Here is a 25,205-nt window from a genome sequence, read left to right on the forward strand (position 1 = left end):
TAAAAATTGCGAGGAAGAAGGCGCCTTTAACACTCATGGGAGCCACACCCGCTTATAAAACGGCCTTCCTCTTCATGTCCTCTAAAACTCTTTCCTCTTAGACAATTTGAGGTCTTCTCTCTTTCCCATCGCAACCGGTCTCTTTTTGCATTCCTTTGTTTCGACTAATTAAAGTGTGTTTTACCAAAATATCACTCATTTGAGAAGGGGACTTGATTTCCCCTCTCGGTTCCCCGTCGAGAGATAGCCCCATAGGAGTGAGAGGCACGAAAAAATATAACGAGATGATGACATATGTATATAGAAAAAATGTTGGTGTTGGAAGTCATTAACATCAAACTGTCTTGTTTCAGGCTCTAGATGTCCAAATAAATTGGGTCGGACTCATGGGGCAAAAATTAGAATCGATCTGAATACCATTTTTGAGGATGCTCTTGGAACCAAGGGGTTGTGTTCGAGATGATAGAAGTGGCTATAGTCATGGTTGGAATTTTTCGAAAATAAGAAGGAAGCTAGTGGAAGGTTAACAACAAAATTGAAAGAATAGCTATTTGGCCCCAAAAATGGGGAGTTGCCACAATCCAAAAACTCATGTTGCCTACTCCCATTAGTTCGAATATTTTTCTTTCTCATACACAGAGAAATGAGGGTAAGTAACTTCAGCTTTTGGGCAGAGGCCAGCCTCTATTCGGACCAAATAATATTTTCGCAAGACTAATGTGCTTAGTTGGCAAAAGGATGACATTTGAGTTCGAATTCTGTCTTCTTTTGTTAAGGATGCCGTACCAAACCTACTAAAGTAATTTTCGATCCTCAGATTTACTCTTGTGCCACTTTTTTGTCTTTCTCTCGCTTTTCATCTTTTTTGTTTATGTCAGTGTTATCATCACTCTTACTTCATTAGATAGTTTCGACCAACAAGAATTGATTTTGAGTGTTCAACTGGATCAACATGCCTAACCGAACGTACTCCCTAGCCCTAATTTATGAGTTTTGCCCTTATTTAGAACGACCCATTATTGATATCTTATATTTTTGTGCCTATAAAATAGCACTATACATTTTGACATTGAAAGTTTTGAATATGAGTTTTTTGTTATTCGCACATACATACGAGTTTTTTGTTATTCGGACTAGGTCAATCTGAAGTTTTATTTTGATTTTCGGTTTGGTCAGTCGGAGAAAAACATTTATAGACGTCAGAGGTCAATCTCTTCTCGCGAGTGCCAATAACAACTTCAAGAGGGTCTTTTTTTTTTTTTTTTGCTGACAGAACTTCAAGAGGGTCTTTAACCGGCCTACCTTTTGACATTTTTTTTTCTCTATGGAGAGAATATTCAATCATTTGACACTAAAAACATTTTTTTTTTTGTTTTAGAATAAAAACTTTAGTTAAGAAAGAGAAAGTGTTGGAGTATCTCTTTTGAGTGACGAAGGCAATTCCTAAGCTAAACAATTAATATTCCTTTCAATTCTCACTCTATTTCCATTAAAACCACTTCTCCCTTCAACTTATTTCCTCATTTACTCAACTAACACCAACGAAATTTCACCCAAAAACCCAGGGGCATTATTGTCCAATCAATCAAATAAATATCGGTAATTCCATCACGAGGATGAAGTGCAACGTGTCAAAAGCTCAGCCTTCTTAAAGAGCCGTTTCCCGCTATGAAGAAAAAAAAAACTCTTATGCTTCTAACAATAAGCAGAAGCTCTCTCTGGTTATCCTCTCGGACTCAGTGTGTGATTGATTCTTAGAGAGAGAAAGTGAAAGTAGAGAGAGAAAGTGAGAATTTAGGAGTTTTATCCGAGAGAGGTTTTTTTTGAATCTGAAATGATATTTGAGTAAGTAAACTTAGTAGTAGTAAATTGTTCGTAAGCGATAAGGTTGAAGTAATGACAACCGGTGGTGGAGTAATTTCTAATCGGAATTTTGGTTCGCTTATCAGTTCAGGTATATCGATTCTTCTAGATCTAACTCTTCTTTTCTAATTTGTTATATTCCTCTACTTAATTGAGTTTTCCTGTAAATCGATTGATAGAAGAGAATAAGATGAAATTTGATTTTTGATTGATTCCGCATTTAGGTCTTTTCTTGTTGTCTCTATTGTCGTGCTTGCATGTTGAAGGTTTATTTTTATGTTTGTTAATATAAATGAACAGGTAGGTTTAATTCTCGATTGAATAATGTATGCCTCTTTTTTCTATGAATTGTGAGCTGCAATTCTAGTTGCATGTAGTTTATTTGTTGAATTGTTTCAATGAAAGGATTATTTTCTTGATTGTAGTATTTATTCCTCATTTTGCAATGAGAATTTTGAGCTGAATTTATTGATTGTGGTTCAATTGTTTACAAATGTGCTAGCTAGAATTGGTGAAAGTATTGATGAATAGAATCTCTATTTCAAATTTTTGTTAAGATAGTAGTATCATTCGTTTTGTTGGTTTGATATGGCGAGAAAAATGAACCCTGCCGGTCCTTCCTAATTTAAATATTTCTTGAATCCATTGAGAACGAGACCAAATCGTTTCGTTTTTCTTCATACCTTCACTTTTTCCCTCAACTAATGTGGATTAGAGTATCATGTTTTCTCCCTTTCTATTTCTCGTTTTATCCTAAGATTCACATTTGATGTATTCTATACTACCCATACATACATGTCAAGACATTTGAGCATACGAACATAGTCACATACACATTCAGAAGTGCATGAAAAGATGGTTTTTGGACTTTGTGCCTGTGAATTTTCGTTGTTGAGCTTGTGCCTGATGTATGAAGATGTGTATACTTTTATTCATTTATTTATTTATTACTTCTTTCATTCTGTTACGTAACAAAACCCGAACAGAAAAGATAAAAGGCTTTTTTTGTTCCAGCATTTTGGTAGTACTATTAATAATCCTATGTGCAACATTGATGGTTCCTGCAGGAAAAGCATATCAAACTGAGCAGACCATGACAAAAAATATTTCGAATTCTGCATGGGGGAATATTGTCCACAAAAAACTACATATGCCTAGTGGAGAACGATCTTATATGTCTAGACCATCTTATGTGCCAGCTCATATGGTCTGCCGCTCAGGTAAGAGCACCTCGAGTCAAAGGACCGGCTTCCTTACTGACGTGGAACACCCTCTTTCAAACTCTCTGCGAGTTGGTGAAACATTTCTATTTGATAACGTGAAGGGAAGAACTCATGGAAAATACAAGTGTTTCCTTTCCTTTAATTCGGGTAACAGTTGGATTCAGCCAAGAGAGCTAGATAAGCCTGGATTGCCTAGTGGGATGTGCCAACATTCTGCATATCGTAAGAGTACTACTACACGTGTCAACTATAAGTCAGAGCCCTACGACATGAAGGAACCAAACTTTGATCCACTAAACTCTTCAGAAGCTGCAAATGAAGTTGCTTTAGTGGGAGATAATGCACAGAAATTATCATCTTGGTTCCAGCTTCCAAAGCGTTGGGTTATTGTGCTCCTTTGTTTTTCAGCCTTTCTTCTCTGCAATATGGATAGGGTAATCCATTCCTTTGGTTTTATTAGTATCATTAGTTGGTATTGAACCTTTAGGAAACCTGTTCACCGCAAATTTGCCTATTTGTGTGCTGAGTATGTTTACGTCATTTGGTTCAACATCTTTCTTCATCATGATGTGTGAGACTTTTCTCTTCAAGTCAATGAACTATAAACAGACTAATTGAAATGATCTTTGACAGGTGAATATGAGTATTGCCATACTTCCGATGTCAGCGGAATTTAACTGGAATCCAGCTACTGTTGGCTTAATTCAGTCATCTTTCTTCTGGGGCTACTTACTTACTCAGGTATACCTTGAATTTAACTGGAATCTAGCTACAATTGCTTATCAAGTTATCGTTACCTAGATGTTGCAATTGGGTGACTGTCATGCACAAATTCCTTTCAGTAAATTGAGATCGCTTCGTGCTAAATTTGCTTTTTGTAATTACGATCTCTCTGTGCTAAAATTGCTGAAACAACTCCACTTTATTGCTTCTAATTTTTAACTCTTGTGCTTCATTGGGAATAGATTGTTGGAGGCATATGGGCAGATAAAGTTGGTGGTAAGCTGGTCCTGGGTTTTGGGGTGGTGTGGTGGTCACTTGCGACTGTTTTAACACCTGTAGCTGCAAAGCTTGGGCTGCCTTTCTTACTAATGATGCGTGCTTTTATGGGAATTGGTGAGGTTGGCTTCTTCCTATCTTTCTTGTTCTGGTTTGGGTAGTTAATGGTCAGAGGTTTTAACAAAATGATCTGGCATAATCAAGTTATTTTTTCATCTAATTCTACCTGTGAAGGATTTTCCCGCAGATATGGAAGTTGGTTATTAGTTTCTTTGCTATTATTCTTCACACTAATCCTATAAGCTGCCACCATATTGATTGCTATTTGTACACGGATGTAGGTGATGGGTGGTGTTGCTAGATCCTAGTTCTGAAGTAACAGAAATGCGACAATCATAAAGCATGAATATGTGATTTAGCTTATCTTGCTTAAAAAGTATAAGATGCAAATCTGTCCACAAATAAACTCAACATGTTGTTTCGTTACTTCTGCTTCGTCTTAGTATTCTAGATTACTTTTTCTGAAAGGTCGACTACCATTATTTATTGGGTGATAGTATAAGTATAATTGAAGTATGTGAAAACTATTTCCAATCATTCAAGGTGCACAGTTAATTCCAGTAGATGAACCGTGAACACACTCATTGCATACGTAACTGTCAGATATTAACTGTGTATGGAAATTGTGAATGAATATCCTTATGATACTTCTTAAACTAATAGCCGATTGCACCAAAGAGATCTAGTTTGTGGATGATTATTGTGATGCTTATTCAACATTATCCGACTAAACACAAACCTGTGACCACAATTGTTGCAATTGGATTTATTCCTTTGAAACCGGACTTCTAACTGATCAAAGTTACTGTATTTTCTCTTCAGGGGGTCGCTATGCCTGCTATGAATAACATGCTTTCAAAGTGGATACCGGTAAATGAAAGGAGCAGGTCGCTTGCATTGGTATATAGTGGCATGTATCTTGGATCCGTGACAGGCCTGGCTTTTTCTCCCATCTTAATCCAAAAGTTTGGATGGCCTTCTGTCTTTTACTCTTTTGGCTCTCTTGGAAGTATCTGGGTGGTACTATGGCTCAAAAAGGTATATATTTTTTTAAGCTTCAGTCATGATTAACCAGCATCTTGTAATCTACCACCAGAGATCCCAATGTCCTTCCATCTAACCAAATCATGCAAATACAAACAGATACATAAATGGCCATTTAACTACAAAATAAGTTGTACTTCTAGTCAAGCTCTGGGCATGGCCCAATACTGTGTGAGGGAATAAGTCATTTAAAATAGCATCACTCTCTTATATGCAGTCTGCTCTGAATACTTAGTAAATAGATTTGATATTGATAATTTGACATCACGAAAATTTATACTATTATTTCAATCTACGTTTAGTTGCAGTTTTTCTGAACTTCTATCTTTTATTTAGGCATACAGCTCACCTCAACAAGACCCAGAACTCTCTGCAGAAGAAAAGAAGCTTATCTTGGGAGGCAGTGTATCAAAGGAACCAGTTAAAGTCATTCCATGGAAATTGATTTTATCAAAAGGACCAGTCTGGGCTTTAATCATCTCTCACTTCTGCCATAACTGGGGGACTTTTATTCTTCTTACATGGATGCCTACATATTATAACCAGGTATCATGTTTGGGTTTTTTCAATAAAATTTTGCTTTCTTAGAAAGAAATAAAACGATTATAAAATATTCGAGGTTTCATGAATCTAAGATATTTTATTTTTCACGCCAAGTTACTCTTACTTATTAAACTAGTATAAACTGCAGAAACCCAAACAGATGTTAGTATTAACACAAAAGAACATACTTCTGCATGTATTACATATATAAATCCTGGATTTGGATAAACTTTCTTATATTGGATTCGTTCTTTTCAGGTGTTGAAGTTCAACCTTGCCGAATCTGGACTATTCTGTGTCTTACCATGGTTAACAATGGCGATTTTTGCAAATATAGGAGGTTGGATAGCAGACACACTTGTGAGCAAAGGTTTTTCAATAACTGCAGTACGTAAGGTAAGCATTACTAATTCTCGAATATTCAAAAGTACAAAAAGTCCACTGAGTGTTACTTGCTTTTATTTTCTAGACCCAATTCACTACTTGGGCTTTCCTTCGTAATAGATGGGAATCCTGTTAGGAATTTACTTGTGCATTTTAAAAACTTTGTCTCTATCTGAGAACCACAGAATTCTGATGAGTCGTGACGCTATGCAATCAAAAAGGATTCATAAAGACAATAAACAGCTTAATTTGCGTTCTACTTCTTGAGCATAACTCTTCAAATACTTATGGATGATGCAGATTATGCAATCAATTGGATTTCTAGGCCCAGCCTTCTTTCTCTCACAGCTGGGTCGTGTCCGTACTCCAGCCTTAGCAGTTTTATGCATGGCTTGCTGTCAGGTTAGTCCCTCATTACTAAAGATTAATCGAAGCTTGATTCACATAGTTATCCGTGACTGTAAAATTTCCTGTTACCCTGGTTGCCTGGTTCTTAAACAACACATGCGACTATTCGAAGATAAACTAGATAGAATAGTCTCTACTCTCTAGTCCTTTGTATTGGAGATTTTGTAACAATCAATACCATAATATTCCTCTATTAACAAAATTGGTCAGCGGATTTCTTGTGCGAGATGTGCTATGCAGTAGGAAACTTTTTCTGTCTGTAGCATGTGCTCTTCCCTTCATTGTGATTCTTATTGAAATTGAGTTGACTATGGTTGACCGTATGTCGAACTATGTTTTCTTGACATATGTTCTTATGATAGGGGGCTGATGCTTTCTCACAATCTGGTCTCTATTCCAATCATCAAGATATCGGCCCACGTTATTCGGTAAGTTGTCTTTCATATTTTGTTTCCATTAGCTTCTTAACTTTATGGTATGAGCTCTTAACTGCTAATATATTGTTTTTGCATTAATAGCCGCTAGGTCACTATTTTCAGTTAATTTATATCTTTACATCCTACTCAAGTTGAAGTAAATACATCGTCGATTTTGTTAGAACTTTGACAATATTTTCTATTGGCATCACATGGGGTGACCTGGATGCTGTTCGAAATAAATCTGAAGAGACCAATTTTTGCTATGCATTGTGTTGTAAAAACAGGGAGTACTGCTAGGATTATCGAACACTGCTGGAGTCCTTGCCGGGGTCTTTGGTACCGCCGCCACCGGTTACATCCTCCAACGAGGTTACAACCCTAAACGGCTAAACCCTACTTCTATATATAAGTTTAATAATCTAATTCTGTATTAAAAAATATTGTAGGTTCATGGGATGATGTGTTCAAGGTATCTGTTGTGTTATACCTGGTGGGGACAGTAGTATGGAACTTGTTTTCAACTGGTGAGAAGATTCTTGACTAGAAACAGACATATTAAGATGCAGATTATATATAGTCAAGAAGCAGAATGTCATCCCAAAAAGAAAAGAAAAAAAATTTAAAGTGAAGTTTGAAACAGAATCTGAAGAAGTCAGAAAAGGGGAAACATGGGTCTTTCTCATTAGAATTCCATAATTTATGATAAAGTGTTTCTTGTTGGTATGGAGTATCGTATGTATCAAACCTAGATTTTTGTGTGGGGGAGTAGGAAAACTTCTTTAGGGTTTACTACCATTTCTTCCCTTTGAACTTTTTAGCTTTCATAAGTTTCTTTGAGTTGACCATCTTTTCTTTTATCTATATTCAATCTGTATTGTTATTCATATTGTGATCTCATTGGGCTCAAGTATATTCTTTTTTTACTTTGCCCAAAATCAATTCAACAGCTCGACACCTAGCCCCTTTCTATTATTTTTGTGAACGGATTAAACACTGCAACAGTCTGATTTCGACCCTAAAAGCTATATGTATCGCCCTTCATGCATCCAAAAGGTTTAAAAGACATCCGCATGAGATCGAATATGGAACTTCCGGTTTGCCGGTTCATTGGGTTTGTTAACCCTAAATGAACACAATCATAGGTATGATTTCAAAACATTTTGTGATGGAGCTTTCAAGTTTAAATGTCCAAGTTGGAATTAAGAAAATGAATGGTTAGTCAAGAAGGCACGTCTTTGTTGCAAAACCAAACCCTAATTTTGTAGTTTTATATTCTTCTATTCCATGTGACTTTATTCTTCTTTGACGGCATGAGGCAAAGAATCAAACTTTATATGTCACCTACTTTCTAACCTATAATCTCACACAATATCCACGTTCTATTTAACAAAAATCGATGTCAAATGAGCCACATGTCATCATGTCACTGAATAAATGTCGTTTTATTAGCTGGAACCGTGAGTACCTGATCTTGATTTCAACCCTTGAAAATTTTGACCTTCTAGAAGCCCTAATTTCTCCCCTCTTTCCTACCCATATCTCAATTTCTAGGGTTTCCTTGATCTTCACAAATCACCCAACATTTTCTTTTCTGTTCATTTCAGTTGTTCAGCTTACCTAACCTTTTATTCCTCTGTTGGTTCAGAAAGAAATTAGGGTTTCAAAATTATGCCTCCATTTGAAGGGAAATCAAATAATTCAAATGGGTTTATTCAGAAGAAGAAATCAGAGTCCAATATTATCAGTATTAATGTTGGTGGGCAAATTTTTCAAACCACAAAACAAACCCTAACCCTAGCTGGTTCAAAATCAATTCTTTCAAGGGTTATATTTGATCCCAATTTTTCTCAATCTTTTGATATTCCCTTTATAGATAGAGACCCTGAAATCTTTTCAATTCTACTTTCTCTTCTAAGAACAGGTAATCTTCCATCAAAAGCTAAGGCTTTTGATCTTCAAGATTTAATTTTTGAAGCTCAATTTTATGGAATTGAAGATCTTTTAATGTCTTCCCAATCAAACCCATCTCTATTTGAAGCTTTTAATCTTGAAAAAACCCTAATTTTGCCTCTTAATGGTAGAGATTCTCCTTCTGCAATTTCAACTACTCCTTATGGATCAATTCATATTTCTCATGGTAGTAAAATTACCTCTTTTGATTGGTCTTTGAATCGAAAATCAACAATTTTGACTCAGTTCTTAGCTATTGATTCATTATTAGCACTTTCACCTTCATTAGCAGCAGCAGGTGCCACTGATTTCTCTGGTTTACAAATTCTTGACCTAGAAAATGGGTATGTGAAAAAAACCCTAAATTGGGAAAATCAAACTCTGTCAAGTTCAACAGTACAAGCAATTGGTTCATCCCCAAATTTTTTATTTACTAGTTTTGAATCAGGAAGAAGAAATTCAAATACAATTTTGATTTTCGATAGTCAAGAAGGATTTCGACAAGTTTCAGAAATTGGGCATCATGAAATTTATGGTACAGAAACCCTAAATTCTGCAATTCCTGCAACAAAATTGAAGTGGGTATCAAGTTATAATCTTTTAATGGCATCTGGGTCTCATGGAGGACCATCAGGAGTAATGGGTAATATCAAATTATGGGATATAAGATCAGGAAATACTTATTTTGAATTAAATGAAAAAATAGATTGTTTTTCAGATATAACAGTTTCTGAGGACCTCTCTGCAATTTTCAAAGTTGGGGTGAATTCAGGTGAAGTTTATTTTGCAGATATGAGAAAGCTTGATACTGAAAATCCATGGGTTTGTATTGGTGATGGAAGAAAAGGACATAATAAGAAGAAAGAAGGAGTTGGGTGTAAAATCGAAAGCCATGGAAATCAAGTTTTTTGCAGTAAAGAAGGTGATATTGAGTTATGGTCAGAAGTTCTAATGGGTTCTTCTTCTTCTTCGAAGAAAGGTAGCGAAAATGGGTTCGAAGATAGAGTTTTTAGGAGAAATTTAATGGGAAAAATGAAGGATTTTGGTGGGAAGAGGATAACTCAAATGGGTTTTGGTGGAAATAAGATGGTTGTGACAAGGAAAGATGAGCAATCTGTTGAGATATGGCAGAGTTCAGGAAGAGGATTATGATTTGGAAAAGTGTATAAATGGTGTAAGATTAGTAAAATGGTTTGTGAAAAATCATAAGAGGTGTGAAGAGGAGAAGATTGTATTCTTTATTGAATTCATTGTAAAGTTTGGTTCTTGGTTTTGAATGAGAAAAAAAAAAAGAGTAGGGTTTGGTTATTTGTACAAATGTGTTTTGTATTTCCATGACAATATACCAAAAACATTCATAGTAGAAGCCTTCAAATCAATCTAATTATCCTACAGTCCGTCCAAGAACTTTTACTGCGACAGGAGCTTACGGATCGATAAAGAAGAGATCAAGATGTATTAGACACAACTAATCCCTAATAATATTCTTTTGAAGAAAAATGTGTCCATGCTCACACCTATTTGGTGTGAGAGAGAGAGAGGGAATGGGGGCAAAAGGACAGTTTAAAGAACAATAAACTAGTATTATTTTTCCTTTTTTTTTGTTGTTGAAAGAACTATTATTTTTCCTTATATAAGTCTTCTTTTCTTCTCTCCTTGATTCTCTGTTCTCATTTTTTTCGACGACTACAGTTTGTGATCTCTGACCACCCAACTACTTCATAACCGTCCTTGTAATAGCCGATAAAATCAATAAGATTGTCTCACTTATGTTAATGAACAAGCTAAACAGCATGAAGAGTTAAGACTAACTTGGTATTTACTAGTATTTTTATTACATGTACAAGCAATTTATTTCATAATGTCAGAATTTTCAGCACAGAAAATGGAATACAGCAGCAAACTATTTATTCATAACTTTTTCCAGTTCAGATTTCAGAAGATTACATCCAGAAAAGCAGAACTTTGAGTTTCTTTTTTAATGGAGTGAGTGTCCCATCTTCTCCTGTCTTCATCCAGAATTCCCCAATTATATTGTGTTCGAATTTGATTTCATTTTCTCATTTTGATCAGGGTCGGTCATTGTTTTCGATTTGGTGAAGCCATGCCCTGGTATTGTCTATATTCCATTTCTGAGATGTCAAAATTGTCATGATATATACAATCAGCTGAGACCTGGTTGCATCATAGGAAAGAATGTCCAGTTACTGTCCGAATTGATGGCAGGTTTATCAGAAGCTCCTTCATCTGTGTTCTCGAATTTGAATTCTTTCACTGAGCCAACACTAGTTGGGGAAGAGGACTGTTCTCTACACTGATGTTCATCTTCTTCATCCCCAGAAGCTTTCTCAAGTAAGTTGTCGGATGTTTCACCGGAATTCTCTATTTCAGCTGTGTTAGTCTGAACGGCTATAGCTGGTACATACTCAGACATTGCTTTAACTGTTGCTATTGGTTCGCTTTCTGCACTTTTTGCAACTTCTCCTGCATTTAACTCAAATGAGACTCTGTGATTTCTTGTCGAGTCGTTAAGTTCAGATCCATTGTCTGAGTTTGCTAGTGATGCAACCTCCGAGACCTGACTCGCCAAAAGAACATTATCTCTGGATGTGGCTTCAGCAGGATCTGGTGTCAGAGAGCCTGAACTCTGCCTTGTACCCCACTTATAGGTTGAGAGCCCGTTTAGATTCCAGAGCTTTGGAACATCTCCAGTGTGAAATTCGAGAAACGTGTGCCCACTAGAATTGAAATCACAGTCGGGGAAAGGTGAGGAGGTACCAGATCTAACTGAGCTGGGAGAAATCAAGTGGCCAACTGGGCTTCCTGGGTAAAGCTGATATGACTGAAATTCATAGTGAGAAGATGAAAATTTTCGACAGGATTCATTCTTTCTGTTGTTTGGATCTAGTGATGAGGTAAGAAGTTGAGCAAATGGGACCTCTGGAGATGAAGGTGTTGTTTGATGAACAGTTTCAGGAGGAGGTGTAAATGGAGCGGTAGATGGTTCGGTGGTGAATGCTGAGAAAACTGGTGGAGAAACTAACTGAGTTTCGTGTGCATAAGGACCAATAGCGAACATGGGATTTGGACCAGGAGAATAAACATTGGCTGATAATGAGGCGAAAGATACTAATCCTGTGGGTGAGTGGGTAGAAGAATTGGGATCTGATTGGAGGAAAGAAGCTGGTGAAGAAGGAGGTGCAGCAAAGGGTAGTGTTATAGTCGGTGGGCGAGTTGTCATCTCAGTGGCAGGACCTGAAGAAGTTCCTGGGATCATAGGTTCAGGAGTAAGAACGGCATGACCTATTCTCTTGCCATTTCTGTGAGATCCAAAACACCAGTATCCACTCCAACAACTTCCCCAACTTCTCTTCTGGCAATGATAACAATCAGATAATTATTAATAAACAAGAGTTTAGATACGAAACTGCATCCATAATTTCTCTAATAATATACAGAGAGTTGAATATCTAGTAAGGAATTACTAGAAGAACATAAATTTGCTAAGAATTTCACACCCAGAAAGATATATTAACAAAAAAAAGTAGAAATTGTTTGGGAAGACGATCAGTTAATTTTCCTGCAAGTTGCATCAAACTTTTTTATTTTAGTATGTACCATCGTGCTAGAAAGAAGAAAGGAATAGAATGAATGTACTAACTACAGGAATTAACCAAATGCTGTCATAGGATAGGATCAATCACTAATTAACAAGTAACAATTGGATGAGGCCTCAAATGATTAGACAATGCAACCAAATATTAGGCTTAGAATCATGTGGCAAGGGCGATGACTTGAATCAACTGAATGGCGGTTTGATTTTATGAAAATAAATTCCTCTCCTATGATACTAGCCTCTCTGGAATCCAACTGACCCCAGAAAAAACAGCATAAATCCCATGCTGGAACATTTAAAGCTTGTTAGGACAGATTGAAAAAAATTCATAGAGTCAAATTTGTGCATGAAGTCTAAGGTGTTTCATGTCTTAGAGAGTCAACTACAACTCAAGAATGACGGATATCCTCTTCGTGATGGTCATGTTCAACTATTACAAAACGAGGTATAAGAAATGTATCATTTTACCCGAAGCCAACTATTCGAAAAATGAACATAAGAAATAGATTTCAGCTAAGAGTCTTGCAAATTGAAGAAATCAAAAGACCTAATCCCTCGAAAATCAAACCCACTTTAACCTAAATGTCCATAATACTAAAGAAGCATCACATAATCATCTACTATTTCCAACACTGAGAAACAAAGTGCTTCACTTTTCTTTCAATCTTTTAAGTTTTTCACTTTAGAAAAAACCCCTAAAAGACTAAAGTGGTCCATCATATCTCTAATCTCAGGAGTTGCAAAAAAGGTTCATTTTTTATTCATAATTTGCCTTGACTCTCTTTCAAGTAGTAGTCAAAAAGCCCTAATCTTTAGATCAACAAAGCTTTCATACAAAATTTAGGTCAAAAGAGTTTCAATTTTTTTTTTTCTAGGTCATTCTTCTAAGAGCCTTATTTTGACAATCATCTTCCTTTCCTTACCCTACTTGTTGTGATAATCTCCATTAAATTAAAACTAGAATAATTCAGGTCGTTCATGTAAACAGATCTCAAATTCCTACTAATTAGTGAAGAGAACTTAAAATTCTCAACAGATCTTGTCAGAAAACCAAAATCAAACAGAAATTCACTGCCAAAAGAGGGGAAAAAAACTAATTTGTTGGATGAAAGAAGATATATTTACCTGATTGGAAGATTGTTGGACTCGAGGATCGGCAGTAACGATCGCAGTAGCAGCACGACTTATAGTTTCCATACTATCATTCATAGTACCTCTCATCATATCTCTTTCTCTCTCTATCTATCTCTAAAAAAAACCCTAATTCCTCAAGCTATCTCTCTCTCTTTCTCTTTGAATTGTAGCTGTAAAAACTGAAATCACGGTTACAATTCTATTGAAAAACTCACCGGAAACTGACAATTGCAGCTGACGATGAGAGTTGAAATCTGACATAAAAATTCGATCTTGGACTAACCACTACATTAGATTAGATATAACAGAGAGAAAAAGAGAGAGGAAGGAAGTTCCTGCGAAATTATGAAGGAATTGGAAGAGTGAGAAAATGAAGGAAGGAAAACTCTCTCTCTCTCTCTCTCTCTCTCTCTCTCTCTCTCTCTCTCTCTCTCTCTCTCTCTCAAAAAAAAAAAAACAAAGGAAAAGAAAAGAAAATGGTGTGTGTGTGTGTATGAAATTCCAAAGTGACGAGGTCAAACACGGCCTAATACCACCTTGTTAAAATTATAAACTCAAAAGGTATTTATTTAATTAAGTAATTAGAGAATTAAGTTAGTGGGAAGTTAATTTCTTTTGTTGATTAAGTTAGTGGGTTAATGGATGAGTTAGTGGAATCATGTTACTAGTGGTCTTAGTTAGTAGGTAGAATTTGGGTCTATAAATAGACCAGTCTTTGTAGTTTATTTCAATCAAATCAAATCAAGTCAAGTATTCAATTCAAGTTAATATCTTCTTTATTCTTCTTTGTTTGTGCAAGTATTTTTAATTTCCAACATTTGGTATCCGAGCTAGAATTATTTTGTGATTACTAACCGAATTACAAAATGAATGGATCAATCCAACCTCAGCTTCCGCGATTTTGTGGGAAAAATTTTGATCAATGGTGTATCCAAATGAAAGCATTATTTGGCTTCCAGGAAATTTGGGAGGTTGTCGAATTTGGGTATGTAGAGCCAGTTGATCAGGCAGCACATGAAGCTCTCTCTCAGGTCCAAAAAGATAGTTTGAGAGAGAACAGAAAGAAGGATAAGAAGGCATTGTTCTTTCTCTATCAAGCTGTTGATGAGATTGTCTTCGAGAAAATCTCAAGAGCTGAAACAGCTAAAGAAGTGTGGGGCTTGTTGCAAAGATCCTACAAGGGTGATGAGAAGGTAAAAAATGTAAGGTTGCAGACTTTACGAGGTGAATTTGAATCTCTTAATATGATTAACTCTGAAAATATTTCTGATTATTTTTCTAGAGTTCAATCTATTGTTAATCAATTGCGGGTCAATGGTGAACATTTAACTGATCTTCGTGTTATTGAGAAAATCATGAGATCATTAACAGGTCGTTTTGACTATGTTGTTGCTGCAATTGAGGAAGGAAAAGACCTCTCAACTATGTCAGTTGAAGGTTTGATGAGTTCATTATGTTCTCATGAACATAGGATGAACCAGAGAGCTGCTGCAGGGTCTATTGAACAAGCTTTTCAAAGCAAAGTGACTCTGCTTGAAAAAGGTGGTTCTAATGGTGAAGAGAGCCATGGTAAGAAATACAAAAAAATTGGAAGGTATGAAAAATCTAAAGTTAGATGTTTTCGTTGCAAAAAATTGGGTCATTATAAATCAGATTGTAGAGTTAAACTTTCCAAAAAATATTCTGAGCATGCTAATTTTGTTCAAGATGATGTAGAAGAGGAAGAAACTCTTTTATTAGCCTGCAGAATCGATGAAGATGATTATTCGGATGAAGGTTCAGATAAAGACTCTGGTGAAGATTCAGAAGAAGAAAGTGAAACATTTTTATTAGCCTGCAGTCTTAATGAAGATGATCACTCAGACAAATGGTACTTGGATACAGGGTGCAGTAACCATATGAGTGGTAAGAAAGAATTATTTCACCAATTAGATGAATCAAAACGTGGAAACGTGAAATTTGGAAACAAATCCAAAGTGTCAATTATGGGTAAAGGTAACATTGTTATTTCTTTGAAAGATGGTTCATATGATTATATATCTAATGTCTATTATGTTCCTAGTTTGCATTGGAATTTATTGAGTTTGGGACAGCTTTCTGAGGAAGGAATCAAGATAACAATTGATAAAGGGATCTGCAAACTAGAGAACAAGGATAATGAGATCGTTGCTATGGTGAAAATGACAAAAAATCGTATGTTTCCATTATCTTTACAGACTCCATTGCATTTTTCTTTTAATGCAATTGTTATGGATGTAAATTGGTTATGGCACTTTCGTTTTGGTCATCTTAACTTTAATAGCTTAAAGTTATTGGCTCAGAAAAATATGGTTACTGGATTACCCGTAATAGATGATTCTAACAGTTTTTGTGAGGGTTGTGTTCTTGGAAAGCAACACAGGGATCCCTTTCCAGTGGGAAAATCTGGCAGAGCTACAAAGCAGTTAGAACTGGTGCACTCTGATATTTGTGGTCCTATTGAGGTGGAATCAAGTGGAGGTAATAGGTATTTTATTACTTTCATTGATGATTACAGCAGAAAAATCTGGGTTTATTTTTTGAAACAGAAGTCAGAGGCATTTGAAGTATTCAAGGAGTTTAAAATCTTTGTTGAGAAGCAAAGTGGATATTTTTTTAAGGTACTCAGAACAGATAGAGGTGGTGAATATACCTCTAACCAATTTTCTGATTTTTGTAAGGAACAGGGAATTAAACATCAGCTTACTGTAAGTTACTCACCTCAACAAAATGGAATTTCAGAAAGGAAAAATAGGACAATTGTTGAGATGGCAAGGAGTATGATTAAAGGTAAGAACTTACCCAAATTTTTATGGGCAGAAGCTGTTGCTTGTTCTGTTTATGTTTTGAATAGGTCTCCTACCAAAAGTGTTTTGCATAAAACACCTGAAGAGACATGGAGTGGTTTTAAACCAAATGTGGAAGGGTTAAGAGTATTTGGGTGTATTGCATATGCCCATGTCCCGGATGAGAGAAGAAAGAAATTTGATGACAAAGGTGAAAAGTGTATTTTTGTTGGTTACAGTAATGTTAGTAAGGGATATAAATTGTTTAATCCCAAAACAAACAAAGTTATTGTAAGCAGGGATGTGGAATTTATTGAAGATGGAGTGTGGGATTGGACAGTTGAAGAAAAACAACAAATGGGTATCAATATTGATACTGAGACAGTAGCTTCAGATTCTCAATTAATTGAGAATACACCAAATTCTCTTGATACTCATGATACTTCAAATTTAGAGTTGCGTCCCAGTTCATCTCGTACTCGAGTTATGCCATCAAGGTTTGATGACTATGTTGTAACCAATGATAATGATGATTCTGACGAAGATTTTGCAAGTTTTGCATTTTTTGCAGATTGTGATCCTATCACTTTTGAAGAAGCAGTAAAAAATGTGGGGTGGATTTCAGCTATGAATGATGAAATTCATTCCATTGAAAAAAATGATACTTGGGAATTAATTTCTCTTCCTGCAGGAAAGAAATCCATTGGGGTGAAATGGGTTTTCAAAACCAAGTATAAACCAGATGGTCAAGTAGACAGACTGAAAGCGAGATTGGTGGTGAAAGGGTACAAACAAAAACCAGGTATTGATTATTATGAAGTTTTTGCACCTGTAGTAAGACTTGATACTATTCGTATGGTTATTGCTTTGGCTGCCCAAAATAAGTGGAAATTACATCAAATGGATGTAAAATCTGCTTTTTTAAATGGGGTACTTGAGGAGGAAGTCTACATTGATCAACCTCCTGGTTATGTTAAAAGAGGTCAAGAAGAAAAAGTTTTAAGGTTGAAAAAGGCTCTTTATGGATTGAAACAGGCACCGAGGGCTTGGTACACTCGTATTGATACATATTTTCTAGAAAGTGGTTTCGAAAAATGTCCTTATGAGCCAACTGTCTATATCAAATTTAATTCTCATGGAAATATCCTTATTGTATGTTTGTATGTAGATGATTTGATATTTACAGGGAGTGATACAACTATGTTTGAAGAATTCAAGGAGACGATGACTAACAAATTTGAGATGACAGATTTGGGACTTATGTCATATTTTCTCGGTCTTGAAGTCTTGCAAACAGGGGAAGAAATTTTTGTATCACAGAAAAAATATGCTGCAGATATCTTGAAACAGTTCAAAATGGAGAATTGTAATGCAATTAAGACTCCAATTGAATCAAGACAGTGTTTAGACTATAACGGTAAGGGTGAATTTGTGAATCCAACTTATTATAGAAGTTTAGTTGGTAGTCTTCGTTATTTGACTTCTACTAGACCTGATATTGTGTTTGGAGTGGGATTGATAAGTAGATTCATGGAAAAACCTAGTCAGATACATTTGCAGGCAGCAAAAAGAATTTTGAGGTACATCAAAGGTACCCAAACTCATGGAATTTTGTACTCACCTACTGACAATTTTAATCTGGTTGGTTTTACCGATAGTGATTGGGCAGGTGATATTAATGACAGGAAAAGCACTTCTGGTTTTGTATTTCACCTTGGTTCAGGTGTATTTTCTTGGTCATCAAAGAAACAACAGGTAGTTGCACTCTCAACTGCAGAAGCTGAATATATAGCTGCAGCCTCATGTGCCAGTCAAGCTGTTTGGTTACGACGTCTACTCGATGAATTTAGTCAGAAGCAAGAATCACCTACAACTATATTTTGTGACAATAAATCAACTATTGCCTTAACAAAAAATCCAGTATTTCATGGAAGAAGTAAACATATCGACATAAAATATCATTACATTCGTGAGCTTGTGAAGGACAATGAGATTGATGTGAAGTCTTGCAAATCAGAAGAACAAATGGCTGATATTTTCACTAAGCCATTAAAGGTTGATTCATTTTACAAGTTGAAGATCATGATGGGCGTTATACTGTTTGAGTTTAAGGGAGAGTGTTAAAATTATAAACTCAAAAGGTATTTATTTAATTAAGTAATTAGAGAATTAAGTTAGTGGGAAGTTAATTTCTTTTGTTGATTAAGTTAGTGGGTTAATGGATGAGTTAGTGGAATCATGTTACTAGTGGTCTTAGTTAGTAGGTAGAATTTGGGTCTATAAATAGACCAGTCTTTGTAGTTTATTTCAATCAAATCAAATCAAGTCAAGTATTCAATTCAAGTTAATATCTTCTTTATTCTTCTTTGTTTGTGCAAGTATTTTTAATTTCCAACACACCTTGTTTGATTTCTATATTACTACTACTCCAATCCTTCAACAAAAAAAAAAATACTACTCCAATACTGCCCCTTCTACAACTTATTAATCTCTATTACATACTAGTCTTTTATCTCCCTCTTATTTATGGTGAAAACTTTTGGTACCTAATTCAAAAAATCAAGAGGGCTTCAAGAAAAACTCTTTAGTCATAGGTTGATCCAAACATGTTTATTCCTAGAGAATCCATAAACACACCAAAACATGGTCTATAAACAGATTGTGTTGTAATTATACGTAAAACATCTATTTCTGATGTAAAACTGATCCGATCGTTGGAGCACTACAGTCTCATGGTAAATTCTAAATCTTTTGAAAAGAATCTTACGTATAAGGTCTCAAGGGCTAGGTTTACATTTTTTTTAAAGAAGGACTAGCTTTACTTTGATGAATGTCTTTATATTTATTTTTTGATTCTTCTATGATTCTTTTATGTTTCTCTTATATCTACCTAGATCAACTATACGATGTAGTTATCTGGTATTGTAATCATCTTTTATTGTTTTATTTATTTATTTTGGAGATAAACATGAAAAAGAAAGTGAGGGATCCTATTTGTTCAACTATCTATAAATGAGAAAAATAGTAATAGAAATACCCAAACCTTTTAAACTCTCAAAATCAAGTATATGCTAGAGAATAATTTAGACTTCACAATATTATTTTATTAATTATTAATCAAAAGTAAGGCACTTTAGTTTTATTTATTTTTTTGGTTTTTTTCTTATTGGTGTCAAATGGGTGCACGTGTGCAGATTCCACTTACTAAGTTTGATAACTAGTCTTCTTTCACCAAAAAAAAAAAAAAGGTTTGATAATAAGTGGGTTTTTGTCTTCTCAATTAAATAAAAAGTCATTATTTCTTCTAACTTATTTGCACGCTTGCCTAATTCATTTCTCCCATATTTCATTTTCTTGTCTTCCGTTCGATTTTGATATCCCACCAACCCCACTTCCTATCACCTTCTCTCTCTAGCTAGTCTCTAAAAAGAAAAAGTCCATACCCTAAAAATCTAAAGCTAAACCAAAAATGATTCTAACTTTTTATGTAACTTTTCTTCTTGAGTAAACTTGCTTTTCTTTATGAAGTTCATAACATTTTAATGAAAAGGTCATGATATCTCTAACAACCTTATTGCTTTTCTCTTTGCTCATTGTACAAGCTTCTCCAATAAACCGACTTTATTTTTACGCTTTTCACGTTCATGTTTACTACATTATTACCTCTTGATAAGCTCGAAAAGAAATAAGTGATTTCTAGGGTCTTTTTTAAGCTTTCATTTTGAGCTTTTATTCACTTTAACTTTATAGTTCCAATTCCTAAGATTTGAACTTAAAGATAGGAGTGTCATGATCCTTGGCTATTCTATTTTCACTTTACTTGACTTAAAAAAAAAAAGTGATTTTAATTTATTTACTTGATGAGTGAAAAGATGATTGATATATCTTTTTAATTTGGTTTTATGACACTCTATTTAATCATATTTGTATGTCATGATATACTTTTTTTTCTTTTGTTTTTTTTTTGTTGAACTAAACTTTTTTTCTTTTGTTCATTGGGAAAAGATTGTGGTGAAAAAAGAACACTTCTCATAGACAGACAAGGAAAAAAAATGGAAGGAGATTATTGATGCTTGGGTAAGAAATTGCATTTTAAAACGTGTGGGATTTGCACCAAAACAAGGCCCAAGTATTTGATATTGTGAGATAGACTTAGATGAAGAAAATAAACTTAGATGGCCCTACCAAGCATAAATCACACCAGCAACCCACATGTTCAAGTGGGTGGTGGTTGATCTAAAAATAATAGTATATTAAAGCTCATTTATGCCTATAATTAGGGTTTTGTCATCTATGCACACGTCACGTTTTCATCAAAATGGAACAAAGACGTACCCAACATTTGAATGAGCGTAATAATTTATAGTTATTACCATCATATATCAAAGAGACGTACAACAAAACGAAGAATAATTTACTTAAAATTCTATTGAAATTCATTAGGTTGGGTGGTGGCTCAATGGTTTAATATCTTTTATTTACATAAGAATCAAATATTGACTATTGAGGATGGTCAATCAATTATTGTGCCTTATGTTCAAGGACATATAATTGAGATAAGTGATAGTTAGGCATGTCTTTTAGTGGTAATCTAATACTAATTAATAATGTAATTTAGGGTTTTGTTTCAAGTGAGTCAATATAGTCGTTTAGATGTCTCTATTACCACTTTGATTCACGAGTCATAATCCTTAGTTGATAATGATGATTGGCCATGTAATACAAAATTTTATTTTTCTTGTCAATATCATTATTTGCAAATAGAGACACGTCTGGATGTTAGGTTATGTTTGTATTTTCTTGGAGTTGGGAAACGATTGAAGAAAACTATTATATGGACAGTCGAAATGACAAAATATGATATGAACTAAAAAATGACCCATGATGTAAAGCCCATAAATTTGGAATTATCGATACTGTCTCACTTTTGACATTCTAAGCTAAGTCCATACGAGATTTGTTGAAGATTTCACAATCCTATCTAAGAGATTCATGTGTTTACTGAACTTGAGCATACCTCAGTTTGGGACACATTCTCAAGGGATGTTGTATGTATTATGACATCACAAATTTGGACCATCACTCAAGTGGTTTGTGTTATCTTTGGGCAGGGTCATGCTACTTTTGCTCGTGTCGATCCAAATGTATATGATGTCTTTGAAGAGAACTGGCGCTTTTTAGCGAATACGGGAGTGCCTTAAAACTCCTCTTTCTTTTACACTATATGACGGCTGAGTTTAGTGATTTTGAGTGGTGCCATTGAAATGATCCAATTTCTTGTTTTTAGCCCATTTAGAGAAGTTTTGGCTTGTAAGGAGAACTCTGATGAAGATTGAGTTTAGTGATAGTGGTGTCTTTAGAGATATAGAAGCTCTGGGCTTGTGAGAAAACTCCGAACAAATTGATATTTAGCCCCACCATTGTTAAGAGCATTTTTTTTTCCTTCAATTTCTAATTTCACACATTTTTTGCACGAAGCTTCCGCATGTTACTCAAATCAATTTTTTTTGGGTAAATCCATAATTTCATTCATAAACAGGAAATCAACCCATAACATTATGTAGTTTGAGAATTTTAATTCTTCTAAAAACAAAATAAGAGTTACATAAGTAAAGTACTACACAAAATTTTAACTCAAATCAATTTGACATACCATAAATTCATCAAAGTCAAACTTAAGTTCAACTAGCCCAAGACCCTAGTATTTACTCTAATTTCAGATCTCTAGGAATTTCATACGCATCTTCAATCTTCATCTTCAAATCTCTTTCCATTGCTCCAAGATTTTGTATTTTAATGTGACGAAAATACCCATAAGAGTCCATTTGTCCGAGAAGTAAGAGAGAGAGAGAGTGTGTGTGTGAGAGGGAAAACAACAAAAAATAATCTCTGCAACTGACCACCCACACTAATGGCTTCCACCATTTCTACTCCTACATTTTTGTGCTTATCAGCACAGAATAGATCGACCACTTTTACCATTTCTTCTCAATCTTTAGTTTTATACCCTAAAACCTCAAAATCTCATCTACCCATATCGATTCCTCAACTGGGTCTTACTTTAATCTCACCATGGAATGGTTTAAAGCATATGGGTATCTCAATCAGACAAAAATCTGTTAAATTAGGTATTTTTCTAACTTGGGTTTCTCCTTTTTTTGCTCAAAATCTGTTAATTTAGGTACTTCTCTAATTTGGGTTGTTCTATTGAGTTTGTTCCCAGATTCAAGCTTGCTAGGGTAATTCATTTGGGGTAATTTATTGGATAGTTAGACATTTTTAGGGTTTAATTGATTGGAATGATTTGTTTTGTTTTTCTTGTTTGTTGCAGGTAGAAGAGGAAAATGTAGAGGTAAGGTTGTGTATGCTTCTCTATTTGGAGTTGGAGCACCTGAAGCTTTGGTTATTGGTGTGGTGGCTTTGCTAGTGTTTGGTCCAAAAGGTCTTGCTGAGGTTAGGGTTTCTATTTTTATCTTAATTGCTACCTTGAAGATCATATTTCGATAGCTTCTCTTACTTATGATTTTCAGAATTAAGTCATGTTTAAGTAGAACTTTTCCACTATGTTAATTGTATTCAATAAGTGTGAAAACAACCATCTATAATTTCCATGATTGATACTATAAACATGGATATCATTAAGAAAGATGAGAGAAACTCGTTTCAAGTGCGAATTTAGATACGAGGATTCCGGTTAAACAAACCCGAAGTATATATAGATGGTTCATGGTTGTCTAGAGTCTAGATTCCTGAGAAACACATCGATGGAAGAGAGCTCAATTACCAAATTTTCAGGTTAGTGAGCTCGAAGATTGGTGATCTATGTTACATATAAGTATACTTAGAAAAAAAACTGTTAAGGGAAATAAGAGCGATCTCTAACAAGTTCTCATTTTAACAAACCCGAAGTAGTCATAAATTCTATCGTCAATCGACTTTTAGAGTTATTATTGAGTTGTAGTTTTCGCAGTTTTACCATATTTTCTAGCAAATCGGACTTGGGTAAAATAATACTTCTGTATTTGAGAACCAAAGCGTTTATTAGTCTTTTGTGTTTAATCAAAATACAGGTAGCTCGAAATCTAGGGAAAACTTTACGTGCTTTCCAACCGACAATCAGAGAGCTTCAGGTCAGTGGTAAAGTCTATTTCAGTTGTTTCATAGTTGCTCCTCCTGGGTCCTGAAAATAATCATTAATAAGCTTTTGCGCTAGGATGTTTCGAGGGAGTTCAAAAGCACACTTGAACGAGAGATTGGTCTCGATGATATTCCACCTTCAGCCCGAAACGCCGGCACTCCAACCTCTTCTCTTTCTAATGCTGCTGAAAAGGCAGTGGTTGATTCAAGTAAGTGAATTTAATGACCCCACCTTATTTAAAGATTGAATATGAAAAATCCTATCGTGCAAATAAGTTATCTTCTCTGATTGCTGAAGTCATTTTGTTCTTTCGATTTCCCTACACTCTTGGAAGTATATTTATGACCCCGAGTTAAATTTTTTTCTCATGTCCCACCTTTCTTTCACCGCATACGAAATGCTAATTCTTCTTCGAAGTCACTTTTCGACCTTCAAATCTTGTTGTATATCATAGCTGAAAAAGATAAACACGTAACAGTCGAAGAATATGATATAATGATCACTGCATTTTGCAGACGGTGCTGCACCGGCAGAAGCACCAATTAACATAGGAGAGTTCTTAGTGAGAGAACAGTTAAAATCTAATGCAGCCATGATGCAAGCAGAGGCAACCCCTCAAGAAGAAGTTCAGTCTGAATCTCAACCTCAGCCTCAAGGTTTTCTCTTTCTTCATACCTTTCAGCAAATCCTTCATCTGTCCTTTTCCACTAACGAAAATGAGATTTTTCTCATGTAAATTGTAACAGATGCAACTCCAGAAGCCGTTGCTACGATTCCTTTGCCCGAGAAAGTTGAAACTAAAAGTGAAGATATATCTCTACCGACCAAAAAGAAAGAGAACGATCTCTCTGTCCCAGTCGAGAAAAAAGAGAACGACGGCTCCTTGCTGGCCGAGAAAAAAGAGAATGAAGTCTCTACCACAAACTGAATGGAAGAAACAATTTACCCATTTTTTGGTTTGCTTCTGGGTTCTATAGGATTGAGATATCATGTTAGTTTGATCCGTTCTTGAGTTTATGTCATTCATACCAGATTGAATTTTAGATAAAAATTTGTGTTGTATACTAGAGTTATTTGCCCTTGTTTAATTAGATTCGACCCCAAAAACGTGTCCTCAGTTCGGATTGCAGGCTGCAACTCGCCTGCTGAAGCTGGAATTGCCAGTAATCGCCGGTCAGCCATACGGTAGTGAATTCGTTCCTGAACCTTGTACACACCGCCCGTCACACTATGGGAGCTGGCCATGACCAAACTCTGTTACGTTAACCGCAAGAGGGGGTGCCACAGGCAGGGCCATTGACTGGAGTGTAGTCATAACAAGGTAGCCGTATTGGAAGGTGTGGATGGATCACATCCTTTTCAGTGAGAGCTATGCTTGTGGGGTATTTTGGTTTGACACAGCTTCACACCCAAAGAGAAGCGAGCTACATCCGAGCTAAGCTTGGAGATACAAGTCTTCTTTCGTTTCACGAGGTGAAGTGAGATCAAGGTCCCTCCGTTGTGGTGACATGGCGTCATAAGGAATGAGAGAGATGGAGTTCCTCTCGCTTTTGGCATAGCGGGCCTCCCACATTTGGGTTATGTGGGGAGTTTACTGCTGGTCTATTATTCGAAGAATTT

The 25,205-nt window shown here is 35.4% G+C and overlaps 4 protein-coding genes across 4 annotated transcripts; 3 read left to right on the top strand and 1 right to left on the bottom strand.

Moving 5' to 3' along the window:
- The first annotated feature begins 1,324 nt into the window (after positions 1–1,324).
- Positions 1,325–7,827, top strand: LOC147535387 (ascorbate transporter, chloroplastic-like). The gene is made up of 11 exons (XM_086645647.1): positions 1,325–1,954; positions 2,931–3,520; positions 3,720–3,827; positions 4,052–4,207; positions 4,968–5,183; positions 5,526–5,735; positions 5,991–6,128; positions 6,417–6,518; positions 6,887–6,952; positions 7,228–7,312; positions 7,390–7,827. Exons 1-11 carry the CDS (start codon positions 1,897–1,899, stop codon positions 7,485–7,487), a joined length of 1,827 nt encoding a protein of 608 aa, XP_086501773.1. The 5' UTR covers positions 1,325–1,896; the 3' UTR covers positions 7,488–7,827.
- A 121-nt stretch (positions 7,828–7,948) lies between these two features.
- On the top strand, positions 7,949–10,285 carry LOC147535388 (BTB/POZ domain with WD40/YVTN repeat-like protein). The gene has a single exon (XM_086645648.1). It carries the CDS (start codon positions 8,612–8,614, stop codon positions 10,043–10,045), a length of 1,434 nt encoding a protein of 477 aa, XP_086501774.1. The 5' UTR covers positions 7,949–8,611; the 3' UTR covers positions 10,046–10,285.
- Positions 10,286–10,687: 402 nt separating this feature from the next.
- Positions 10,688–14,196, bottom strand: LOC147535389 (hydroxyproline-rich glycoprotein family protein). The gene is made up of 2 exons (XM_086645650.1): positions 13,635–14,196; positions 10,688–12,266 (listed from the first exon to the last, which is right to left on the bottom strand). The coding sequence occupies exons 1-2, from the start codon at positions 13,731–13,733 to the stop codon at positions 11,058–11,060; spliced, it is 1,308 nt and encodes a 435-aa protein (XP_086501776.1). The 5' UTR covers positions 13,734–14,196; the 3' UTR covers positions 10,688–11,057.
- A 7,986-nt stretch (positions 14,197–22,182) lies between these two features.
- HCF106 (Bacterial sec-independent translocation protein mttA/Hcf106) lies at positions 22,183–24,692 on the top strand. Its single transcript, XM_086645651.1, has 6 exons — positions 22,183–22,575; positions 22,779–22,900; positions 23,518–23,577; positions 23,661–23,793; positions 24,101–24,241; positions 24,332–24,692. Exons 1-6 carry the CDS (start codon positions 22,359–22,361, stop codon positions 24,511–24,513), a joined length of 855 nt encoding a protein of 284 aa, XP_086501777.1. The 5' UTR covers positions 22,183–22,358; the 3' UTR covers positions 24,514–24,692.
- The last annotated feature ends 513 nt before the right edge of the window (positions 24,693–25,205 follow it).

Source organism: Eschscholzia californica, unplaced genomic scaffold (assembly GCF_041429995.1).
Source record: "Eschscholzia californica isolate CP2 unplaced genomic scaffold, dmEscCali1.0.p SCAF_6, whole genome shotgun sequence".
NCBI classification, from domain to species: Eukaryota; Viridiplantae; Streptophyta; class Magnoliopsida; order Ranunculales; family Papaveraceae; genus Eschscholzia; species Eschscholzia californica.

Bases quoted from the DNA above. Each gene is read 5' to 3' on its own strand.
- LOC147535387 (XM_086645647.1), top strand. From the start codon at position 1,897: ATGACAACCGGTGGTGGAGTAATTTCTAATCGGAATTTTGGTTCGCTT. The intron at 3,521-3,719 runs GTAATCCATTCC...GATCTTTGACAG, and splicing joins TTCTCTGCAATATGGATAGG to GTGAATATGAGTATTGCCAT. The intron at 4,208-4,967 runs GTTGGCTTCTTC...TTTTCTCTTCAG, and splicing joins CTTTTATGGGAATTGGTGAG to GGGGTCGCTATGCCTGCTAT.
- LOC147535388 (XM_086645648.1), top strand. From the start codon at position 8,612: ATGCCTCCATTTGAAGGGAAATCAAATAATTCAAATGGGTTTATTCAG.
- HCF106 (XM_086645651.1), top strand. From the start codon at position 22,359: ATGGCTTCCACCATTTCTACTCCTACATTTTTGTGCTTATCAGCACAG. The intron at 23,578-23,660 runs GTCAGTGGTAAA...CTTTTGCGCTAG, and splicing joins CGACAATCAGAGAGCTTCAG to GATGTTTCGAGGGAGTTCAA. The intron at 24,242-24,331 runs GTTTTCTCTTTC...AAATTGTAACAG, and splicing joins ATCTCAACCTCAGCCTCAAG to ATGCAACTCCAGAAGCCGTT.
- LOC147535389 (XM_086645650.1), bottom strand. From the start codon at position 13,733: ATGATGAGAGGTACTATGAATGATAGTATGGAAACTATAAGTCGTGCT. The intron at 12,267-13,634 runs GTAAATATATCT...TATCATTGCCAG, and splicing joins TCCAACAATCTTCCAATCAG to AAGAGAAGTTGGGGAAGTTG.